The following is an 11,245-nucleotide window of genomic DNA, read 5'->3' as shown; positions in this document are numbered from 1 at the left end:
CCTGAAGCTTGATGTGCTCTGGGTTTTCTAGATCTTTAAATCAATATATTTGACTTCTTAAAATGTAAGCTTGTGAAGGATTTCTTTCACTTACAAAGAAGAACCCTAATAAGTTGTAACACAAGAGTGATATGATCAGTGATCTAATCTGAAGTCAAAAAGCAGTATTTGATACATTTTTCATGTGAAACTTATTTGATATTGTTAATTATATAATGTTAATGTGGCTATATAATTTAGATTTGAATTGGGTTTATTTTTCTATAAAAATTTAAAAAGCAGTTTTTCTGTCAATCATTTGTTTAGTAAGTATTTATTAGACACTGAAATTGAGTATAATTGAGTTGAGAGAAGTCAACAATCTTTTTCATTTATTTATTAACTAAACGTGGTCATGGTGTAGAATGTTAATCTGTTAAGTAAATTTCCTACTTCTCTGTGCCATGAGATTTTTCAATATTTTCCTGTTTTTTAAAAAAATTGTTTATTGTACAATGTACTCTGAAACTTTTGCCCAATAACAGTCCATTTCATTCTGAAATGAAGAAAAGATATCTGAAGTAAAATATCCCAGAACATTTGGTTTATATTAAGAAAGAAAATGGTCCTGGTGGAAAATAAAATGTCTTTCGCTGATACCTTAATAAAGAGTGAGATAATGTTTTGTAGCCAATTAGCTCCCTGGTGGGATTTTTAAGATGCCTAAGTTTAGCAAAGTCTTAATTGGTGTTAGGAGGTGTGTGTGTGTGTGTGTGTGTGTGTGTGTGTGTGTGTGTGTGTGTGTGCGCGCACACACACACACATACATGTGTGATGTGGTTTAAAAAGTTTAAACAGATGTTTGGCTAGGTTAATAACCACTCACTTCAGTGTAGTTTCTGGATACTGGTAATAGCAGATTTCTTTTAGGTTTTGAAGTTTCCTCTGCAATGAGAATGTACTTCATCTCAAACCTTGAGGTGCTACATTAGTTATTTTCTATTTAAAAACCTTGCTTTTAATATTTGCTCCCAAGCATCATAAATGATGTTCTCAAATATCACTTCAACTCAGTATATTGAGAGGCAATACACTGAGGTAATTCAAAATATAGGAAAGAGGGTTGAGAAATGAGACTCAAGTTGAAATCTACCAGTGATATTCCAATCATTGAATGTCTCTAGACTTCAGTTTCATACATTGTAATATGAGAAGTTTGAATGTATTTTTCAAATTTGATTTAGTCAGTGGCTTAGACAAAAGAAACTGGCCTGAACTGCCTGAACTAGAGTGCTGAATTGACAACCATGAAGTAAAAATAAAAGGTTACTCACAGCCAGCATGCTACTAAACAGACAGAAATTGGATAAAATAAAATAAAATAAAATAAAATAAAATAAAAGGTTGATTGGGGCTAAAATTAGTGCCAGCAAATGCTGAACTAACAGAGAAGCAAGGGAATCAGATCAGGCCCTAACTCTAATGTCAAGCTAGAAGCAACTGTCTCCCATTAATTCAAAAACAGTATGTTGAAATGGAGTATTAAGCCATAGAAGGCAATCTTTAACTGCCTTCTTTAAAGATTCAGAGATAAGCCAGGGGATGGTCATGACAACCTTGAGGAACAAAGCCATGATGCAGCAGCATTTGTGTGAAACTTTTGACTGTAGCTTGCTAAATTAAAATATTTACACCCTGGGTCTCTGTTGTCTTGAAAATTTATTGTTTATAAGGCAACATTCGAAATGGATGACCTCAATGTCTTTTTGTTTATGAATGAGTATATAATCACACTGAACTTTTAAATTTTTATTTTTTAAAAACACCAAGAAAAATGTTTGAATCAAACTTCAGAATATGGTTATGGTATACATATGCATAAACAACAGATAAAACAACACAGTGTGTTATAAGTATTTACAGAGTTACAAATCATTTGCTTTGTTAACATTTCTCATTAAATGAAAATGTTCAGATTCACCATTTTGGGAATGAGAGAAAAAAATAAAGTTGCATTTATCATCAGCTAGATGTGATCTCTGTTATAGATATGCAAGATCTGGGTGACTAGAAGTGTAGGTGTCAGATAGTTTTAATGAAATGGACAGCCCTTTGTTTCTGTACAACATAGTAGGAACCAGAGGAAAACATGAAATATTCAAACACTCTGCACTGAAAAACATCACCATAACACCTAACCAAAATATCTAAGAGATTAGAACTGTGCTTCATAAATAATACTTAAAATATCAAGTTTTTTCATTTGAAATGTTTTCATACGAATGTAGGCTCAGATTACCATTTAGACCTGAAGATAAACAACACATATAAATACATTTATAGCAACTTTTGTACGTTTTTAATTTTAAAGAATGAAGGCAATGAGTTAATCACTAGACCATTTGGGGCTACTCAACACGAAGTGGTTGGATACATTTTCTTAAATCAGGAGTTCAGAAGTTAAAATAATAATCTGTTTACCTTCAAACCAAAAAAGTCAACACTCTAATGAAAATGAAAATTTTACCTCAAATATCCAAACCAATTATGAGAATTGAAATTTTTCACCTCACCAACTCACAAGATATTGACATAAAATAAAGTGATGGAAGGCTTAAAACAAATACAAAGTTATACATTTGACAAAACAAGCTATGCAATCGCTAAAGGCTTCTTTCAAGGACTCATCAGTCAATTGAATGTACTTCCCCACTCAGTCCTCAGGTTGCTTGCTGATAAATCATTAACCTAGTAAGATAGCATTCCTTCTTCTTCATGTCACTTGGAGCCACTCTTGGATGTCAGCTTGCATTTCTTCTTGTATCTTGATGAGAAGCTTCTGGACCTAGAGCTGGACCTGGTCAGCAAGCTAGATCTGGCCACTGAGAAGGACTTGGATTTGGATCTTTGAGTAGACTGAGATCTGGAGGTTGATGGAGATCTCGCACGGGAGTGACAGTGAAAGCGAAAGCTAGAGCTCGAACTTGAGCTGGAGCGAGAGCTATAACGAGACCGAGACCGAGACTGAGACCGAGATTGAGAGTGAGAGCGAGACTCCCTCTTGGGAGGGCTTAAGGGAGATCTTCGCCGGGATTCAAATCGGGATCGGGATCTGAATCGGGTACGGGATCGTCTCCTGCTACTGGAATGGTTGGGATGACGATGCCTTGGGCTAGAATGACGACGCCTTGGGCTAGAATGACGACGCCTTGGGCTAGAATGACGACGCCTTGGGCTAGAATGCCGACGCCTTGGGCTGGATTGACGACGCCTTGGGCTATGGCTGTGGCGTCTGTAGTTTTCTCCTTCATACCTGCCGGAAGACGACATTCTCTGGGGTTGGTGATAGCACGGATCTCTGGGGCGATCGTAGTGCGCCATCTGCACCCGCAGCTCACGGCCATACAACATCATCCCGTCTAGGGCTTCTCTGGCGTCCTCAGCGTGGTGCTTGTGGTGGAAGCGGATGAAGGCGAAGCCACGGACCTCTTTTGTGACGCGGTCCCGTGGGATGTACACATCGCCGATGCTCCCATACTTCTGGAACACACGCCGCAAAGTGTTGGTCGAAGTGCGGTAAGTCAGGTTGTCCACTTTGAGGGAGGTCATGCCTTCCACATTGGGAAGAGGGCGACTGAAACTCATAGCTACTGAAAGCTTGGCCTGAATGAAGCCTCTCAGAAATGAACACCCTGAACGTAATAACCCGGAAAAGTTCCGCTGCTACGTACGTAACCCAGGCGGATGTGACGCGTTCCGCCCCTACGTAACCAAAGAGGATGTGAGGGCTTCAGTCGAGGCTCCGCCCCTTTGTCAGTTGCTTTCTGGTGCCTGTGGGTGGTTAGCAACTCTAGAATGTTCTAAGCAATCCCACTCACCTTTTGAGCTGAGACGGGATTGAGAAACAGAGAAACAACTCCATACTATTTTTAAAAATGAGTGTTTATTATCATACACAATTATTTTGTAACTCAGTATAAACTTAAACGTCCAGTTGGAAGTATGGAAAAATGTATTCATGTTATTGATATAATTATTTGAAATTCCTTTGCGATGCTGATTCTTGTAGGTTAGAAACTTACATAAAGACAAAAACCAAAAAAGCAAACAAATCATGAGCAGGCAAAAGTGAGTCAATCGTACTATGTCAACAGGCAAAGAGATTGAGAGCCACCTCTCTGTAATCAGAAACTATATAGGCTGCTTGAAAAGTTGAGACAAAGGTGTCATGATGTGTGATCTCAAATTACATAATTGAATATAGCCCAGACTAATAGAATTTACTGCTTCTCTATTAATTGACCCAATATGCTGTCTGATGGAGTAAGTCCATTTAATGTAGGTTTCATTTTTTAAAAAAAGTTAAAAAAAAACCTTTTACCACCACAACAACAAAGAAAATGGTAAATATGTGAGGTGATGAGTATGTTAATTAGCTTGATTGTGGTGATTATTTCATAATGTACATATCAAAACATCAAGTTGTATACCTAAATATATAAAATTTTTAGTTATAAATTGCAACTCAATAAAGCTGAAAAAGTTTGAAAACAATATTAAAGTTAATAAATATTTCATCAAATTGATGATAAGACAAATTCTCATGAATTATGTTTATTTTTCATTACACGCCAATGAATGAGTTTTACAATGACTGGTAGAAGTAGAAAAAAATGTTTTATTAAATATTTATTTCCTTCACTCAGTATAGTGTACTTTTTACAAGCTACAAAATTTATTGCACATTATAATTGCATATAGCATATATGTGCTCTAATTATCCTTTGTTGCATAGCAACCTATATCAAAACAGTGGCTGAAAACAACAATTTATCATTATTTAATCTCACAATGCTGAGACTAGACTCAGGAATTCTGAGAGGAGACAGTAGGGCTTGCTTTTGCTCCCTTCCTGGGTCCTTTCCTCCTCCTCGTCTCTCTTTTCTCCTTTTCTCCTTCCTCCTCCACCTCTTCCCCTTTCTCTCTCTCTCCCTCCCCTCTCTCCATCTCTCCTTGCTTATGATTCCAATAAGGCAGTTACTCCATTAGACAAGAGGCACACCCACATTTCTTTCCAAGGCAGATCATCATTTATCTTGGACGGTCAGCTCATGGTCTGATGCCAGACCACATTTTTGGATTCTTAGAATTCTCTTGCTTAGCAAAAAGGATTTGTGAGGAATATTCTGAAATCCTTTCGAGGTCTTAAGAAGAAAATCTTCTACATCCTTTAATTCATGTTTATCCTGAAACCACATTTTACTGTCCAAATTTTATTATTTGCTCTGAAGGCCATTTTTTTCCTTTTGCAGAGGTTCCTATAATAAAAAGTGGTTTGATTTTCCTTCTAGTAGAGTAATATGGCTTTTTAAAAAAATCTTTTTTAAAGAATTTTCTTTTTAACATAATTTAAAGACTTCATATGTTTTTAAATTTCTAGGGGAAAAAAATAAACATGAAAATGTACACTACCGTAGCATCCCTGGTGCACCTATGCTCTCTCCCTCTCCATGGGTAATACTGTTTGTTTTATTTTATTTATTTAAAAGATGTGGGGTACAATTCATGATTAGGTATACAAGTGGTCACCGTACAGCTATAGTTTGGGCCTCCCTTTGTTTCCCACTTCACCTGGCTTAAGATCAAGTACTCTTATTGATGTTATGTGTCCCCTTTCCCTCCCCTGGCAGTGTCCTGCTACTGCCAATCCGTCTCTTGTAGTATTATGGTAAATGTTCAGGGTCTACTTATGAGTGAGAACATGTGGTACTCAGTTCTTTGTTTCTATAGTACTCAGTGATTTATCACAGAAGGATATTGTTTAACTTTAAACTTTATCTTGGTTGAAAGGACTGTCCTGGAAATTTTATATTTTGATTATATTCTGTTCAAAAACTGAACAGTTCCTATCTTCTCAATATATATATTATAATTGGCATTTAGAAGTCAGCTGAATTTTTAGAAACTCTTTTTAGAGATCTCCTTATCCAGATTCATAAGCTTATTAGGTACACTTGCTATTTTCCACAGTACTTTAGGTAGTAGTTTTGCTGATTTTTTTTTTGCACTGTTTCCATTTCTCCATCATTTTCTTTACTTTTTTTCAGTTTTTTTGAATTTTAACAAAGTTATTTTATGACCTACTGAAAAACATGTATTAATAATTGAAATTTTTTAGTTGTTCAAGCTACTTCATCATTTTCTCAATAAAAAGGATTTTAACTTTCAATTGCACGAGTTTCCTTAAAGTATTTCAAGTTGTGTGAATTAATGGGTATTTTCTCACTTAAAAAAGTAACAACATATTTGTCAGAAGTGTCATAAAATTATATTAATCTCTATTCATTTAAATGGCTATATCATTTTATCAATTCAATTTATGAGAACACATCTTATATTTATGAAAATCAGGTTTGATTTATGTCAGAGAGGAGAGGCTACTGAATCAGCTTTCGGGGACTTAGAGTCTTATCCTGGCTGTACCACTAATAAGTCACACTGCTTGATACAAGTCAAATTTTAGTCTTTCTTAAATAAGGGAGTTGCGCCAGTTGATTTACTTTTTTTTGCAGCTTCAAAACTTGACTTACCTACAATTATTGAAATGTTTATTTTTTGAAACTTTGACAAAAATTATTGAAATGAATATTTTAATTAACATAATAAAAATTATTTTCACAATAATAATTTACAGGCAACTCTGTTGAAGTCACTTCTCTGGCAACAGTTTACTCAAATTGACTATCACTGTATGATTTGGAGCAAGTTAAAATTATTTTATAAACTTTAGAGGTTTATTGTTTAAAGGACATATCCCTAATTTGAAAGTCAGGAAACATATGATCCTATTTTACTTTCTCCTCTCACTGTGTATGATTTTGGGCAATAACTGTAATAAATATTAACCCTTTTTGAAATAAACAGTCATATTTTATGAGGTAGTTTGAGAACCTGGTAAGTATACAATCAACTTATCTGAAACTTACAACTCAAATAATATGAAGTGGAATGAAAGCTTTTCATTCTGCTTGCTCAATATTCCTATTTCTTTATTTTTAACAAATATTTGTAGACTTAGTGCTATGTATACAGAACTGTTCTAGAGACCATATATTTCTCAGCTTATCTACTACATGAAAGAAGTAAATGAATTGATTAAATATACTTTATGACTGCTTTAGAACCTCTTAACTTGAAATGAAACATTAGGATACTGGGCCACCAGAAATAAAATGCTGTACATTACATTGAAGGTAAGAACATTAGAGACCAGTAACTTTAAAATAGGGAAGTGAAATAGTATGGCAAAAGTAAAAATATTAAATTAATATCTTTGAGCAGAGAAACAATATATGATATTACAACTTTAAGGTATAGGTAGGACCCTGCCTTTTTTTTTTGGACAGGCGTGCCTTTATTGGCAGCGACCACTTGAATGGGATGAAGCGGGAGGAGTAGGTGGCACCGATGCCAGGCCGGCCGTGCTTCACAGGCTTGTAGGTAATGAAGAACTCACCCAGGTAGTGGCCAATCATCTTCGGCTTGATCTCCACCTGATTGAAGGTCTTGCCGTTGTACACGCCCACCATGCTGCCCACCATGCTGCCCACCATCTCCGGCAGGATGATCATGTCGCACAAGTGCGTCTTCCCTACCTTGGGCTTTTCCATGGGGGTCGCCTCCGTCTTGGCCTTGTGCAGCAGCTTGAGCAGCGAGTGCTACTTCCGCCGCAGGCTTTGGTTCAGCTGCCGCCGTGCGCTCTGCTGCTGCATCAGCTGCTCGTAGGACATGTCCAGCAGCTGGTCCAGGTCCACGCTGCGGCAGGTGAACTTGCGGAAAATCGTCTTCTTCTTCTGCTCCACTTCCGCCTTCTTGCCGGCTCCTCGGAAAGGCGATCCCAACTTTAATCTTAGCACTTTTGGAGGCCAAGTTGGGAGGATTGCTTGAGGCCAGGAGTTCAGTATGAGACTGAGCAACATAGTGAGACCCCATTTCTACAAAGATTTTTTTCAAAAGAGAAAATTAGGTGAGTGCAAAGTATTATCCATTAATTTGATTAAATGAATTAATAAGTGAAAAAGCTATTGTTTATTAGTAATTGAGCATCTGCTACAAGCCATACTCAGTCAAGCAATTGAATGTGATCATAAACAAAACAGACATTGTTTTTTTTTCCTTAAACCTACAACAATTACAATTATTACTTAATAGGAAAAAAGAATATTATTTTCCACAGATTATTTCAATATAAACCATAAATATTTGTCATGAAATCATAGATACCTTCTTCTCTATCCTGTGAAAAAGGAATGTGAGTGCAGAACTGGACATCTGTGCCTTGGAGATCGACATACTAGCTACTAAGGTGTTTCCAATAATTCCCTTTGTCCCAATTTCACATCATCAAGTAACCTTATAATTGTACTGTGACTTTCCAAGTAGATATGCCACCTGGAAGAAAATATACTGAACAATAAACACAAGAAACTAAAGTCCATTATAAAGTAATACTCACTAGTGTAATTCAATAAATTTTTTATTTGAGTTTCATCCCCAAATTTCCCAAATTTCTTATGACTTCAGGATTGTGAGCCAGAGCTCCAAAACCGGTAACCTCTGAGTTTAGAAACTCATAAGTTATAGAGCCTAGAAACCCCAAATATAATCCTGGAGCATGTGGCCACTCAAGGCCTTTTCACATTTTAGTTCTGTGTAGGAGTCTTGTCAGTCTTCCCCAGTTGATGTTTCTTTGTTGTCTTATTGTCGTTATCCTCAGGCTGCAACATTCAGCATACACTGAAATATATTAATGATCTTGGGGCAGCACTTCGGTTTACTTGAGTCCAGGCCCTTCAGTCCTAAAAATAAACAAACAAAAAACTGAGTAGGCTCCTGGTAAATTCTTGAAGGAGGACAATATCTAAAAGGGAAATGTTCGAGACTCAAGTCCAGTCACTCCAAGGAAGTTGGATTTCTACCCTTAGCTGACAACACCTAGTGCTTTCCCTGATATGGTCAAAGAATCACTGTTCTCAGGAGATGATCCAAGAAAAATATAATTTGGGTTGAGATATGTTTGGCAAGTGCTACATATACATGTTCTTCTTAGCAGCTGACATACAGTATTAGCATATTAAAAACTGAATGACAGAAAACAGAAATTTTTTTAACTTCTATGACACCAGCATTTCATAAAAATATTTCACCAAAGAACACATTTCCCCTTTTCCCACCACAACACACACAGAGAGAGGCACACACAAACACACATAGCCCTACAAACTGTACTATTTCAATACAGTAAATACAGTATTCTTTCTCTAAATATACTTGGAGAAAAAGTCAACTAGATTCTTTTTTGAAAATCACATAATGAACTCTGTGTGTGTGTGTGTGTCTGTCTGTCTCTTGCTTATCAGTCAGGTTCCTGGAAAAAAAAGAAATTCATTTCAAATATTTGAATTGAACAAAGTTTAATGAAGCTGCTGTTAAAGAGATGTGTACAGGTGAAGGCAGAAAAGGAAAAATGTTGTTGGCATTCAAAGAGCAGCAAAAGCATGAAGCTTTTACCACCTATAGAGCTGAAGGGCAAGAGTTGGGAAAAGTGTTACCACAAAGGTGAGAACAAATACTTTGTAAGTGGGTCTGCCCAGGTTAAAGCAAGTTGTGGAGATATTCAGCAGTAGCTCACGATGCGGCTCTGGAACAAGGAAGGAGTGGGGAGATAAGTCCCAACTTTTCTTCTCTCTGACATCCAGTTAATATTTGTCTTTGGCTGAACGCAAGTAGAAACCAGTAAGGAATCCTGGCAAATACAATTCTAATGGGGCAAACTTCCAAGGCAACAGTGTAAAGATCGCAGAAAATGAAGCTGGATGTAGGAAAAACAGAATAAGTGCATCCTGTATGTTGGTCCTGCCTCCCTAAGGCTGAGCACCTTGAGACTGGCACAATATCTTATACTAATATCTCCACAGTAAGAGGTCATAACGCCTTGTGTTTCCCTGCTTAATAATTTAAAATAAGTGCCTCATATTGCAAGAGAGAGCCTTCAAAATGTTTTGCTATTGTTGCTTTGCTTTGTTTTGTTTTTGCCTTAGAGTCCCATATTCTTTTAAATTAACTCTTTACCTTCTAAGTCAACTGTGTTTGTGGTTTTATTTTAAAATCACATACAATTATAAAAATGTTCTATTTTAAATAGTATCATTGTATATGTACAGGTGACTGAAGAAAATTTTTAGATCAATTCTGATAAGTGACATTATAATAATGGAAACTTGGGTGTCTTTCTAGTCCTTTATGAGTCCTCCTGATTCTGTTTACATTTTTGCTTTCTAAATTAATCCTTATGTTGAAATGAAGACTCAGGCCTTGTCTCACCTTTTGGTCAATAATATGAATTGCTTATTAATCAGGGTCTGCTCTATAACTAGAGTTGATTTGGTTTCATGTGTCTTCATTTTGCACAACAATTTATGACTTCTGCTTGTCGTCATATCTCAAGAACCTTACTGGAAGAAATACAAATCTTATCCACTAAGACAGAAAAACTGATTGTATTTGTTATTCCTTATGTTGCCCCAATTCTCTTTTCATGAGAAAAATAAATATAAAGCAAAAACTTGACTCATAATTTAGTTCATAGTGTGATCAGGATAGTACGAAGCTGACATTTGCATTCTTAGGCCTGATTCAACAATCAGTGGTGTGATTATGGGAAAAGTACTTTACTTCTCTGTATATCAGATACTACATCAATAAAATATGAGAATTGAGCTGCTTTATATTTAATATTACTTTCAGCTTCTAATATTCTTAACCAGGAAGTGAGTTGAAGGTTACTGAAGGATTTTTGTTCTAGTCAATACCCTATAAATAAAAGAGAAGGTGACATTGCATTATAAAATAGTTTTTATTTCCAGAAAAAAAGTTTTTGACTTATTTTCTGTTCAAATACTGCTGTTACTGTTTTTAAAAAATAAATAAATAAAAAAAGCTAAGCTATAAAAGTCATTGAACTTGTGGTTTTCCCTTTCCTGGGATGAAAAGTAATTTCTTAAAATTTGTTCATTATCTCGTGTCAGTTGAACCAAATCAATTTATTGCCTCTTTCAACTAAGCTCCAACACTTCTTTGCAGTAACTGTGGTGAGCACAGCACCTGAAGTTTGGCTTATGCTCTCATTGTAAATGATGGTTTAAATATCCTAGCCAGGCTCGGTGGCTCAGCCTGTAATCCCGCGCCTTTGGGAGGCTGAGGTGAG

At 36.2% G+C, this 11,245-nt stretch overlaps 1 protein-coding gene and 1 pseudogene across 2 annotated transcripts in view; both read right to left on the bottom strand.

Moving 5' to 3' along the window:
- Nucleotides 1-2,757: 2,757 nt before the first annotated feature.
- Nucleotides 2,758-3,624, bottom strand: LOC103266661 (serine/arginine-rich splicing factor 2-like). The gene is made up of 2 exons (XM_008064300.1): nt 3,332-3,624; nt 2,758-3,091 (listed from the first exon to the last, which is right to left on the bottom strand). The coding sequence occupies exons 1-2, from the start codon at nt 3,622-3,624 to the stop codon at nt 2,758-2,760; spliced, it is 627 nt and encodes a 208-aa protein (XP_008062491.1).
- A 3,713-nt stretch (nt 3,625-7,337) lies between these two features.
- Nucleotides 7,338-11,245, bottom strand: part of LOC103266660 — a 155,731-nt pseudogene continuing 151,823 nt past the window's right edge. Inside the window, exon 3 of the transcript XR_002482321.1 lies at nt 7,338-7,861. The product of XR_002482321.1 is annotated as a 40S ribosomal protein S15 pseudogene (transcript). The remainder of the gene's footprint in view (nt 7,862-11,245) is intronic.

Source organism: Carlito syrichta, unplaced genomic scaffold (genome assembly GCF_000164805.1).
Source record: "Carlito syrichta isolate Samal-C Ts95f unplaced genomic scaffold, Tarsius_syrichta-2.0.1 Scaffold307263, whole genome shotgun sequence".
Lineage (NCBI taxonomy): Eukaryota > Metazoa > Chordata > Mammalia > Primates > Tarsiidae > Carlito > Carlito syrichta.
This window is presented reverse-complemented; position numbering and strand designations above follow the sequence as displayed.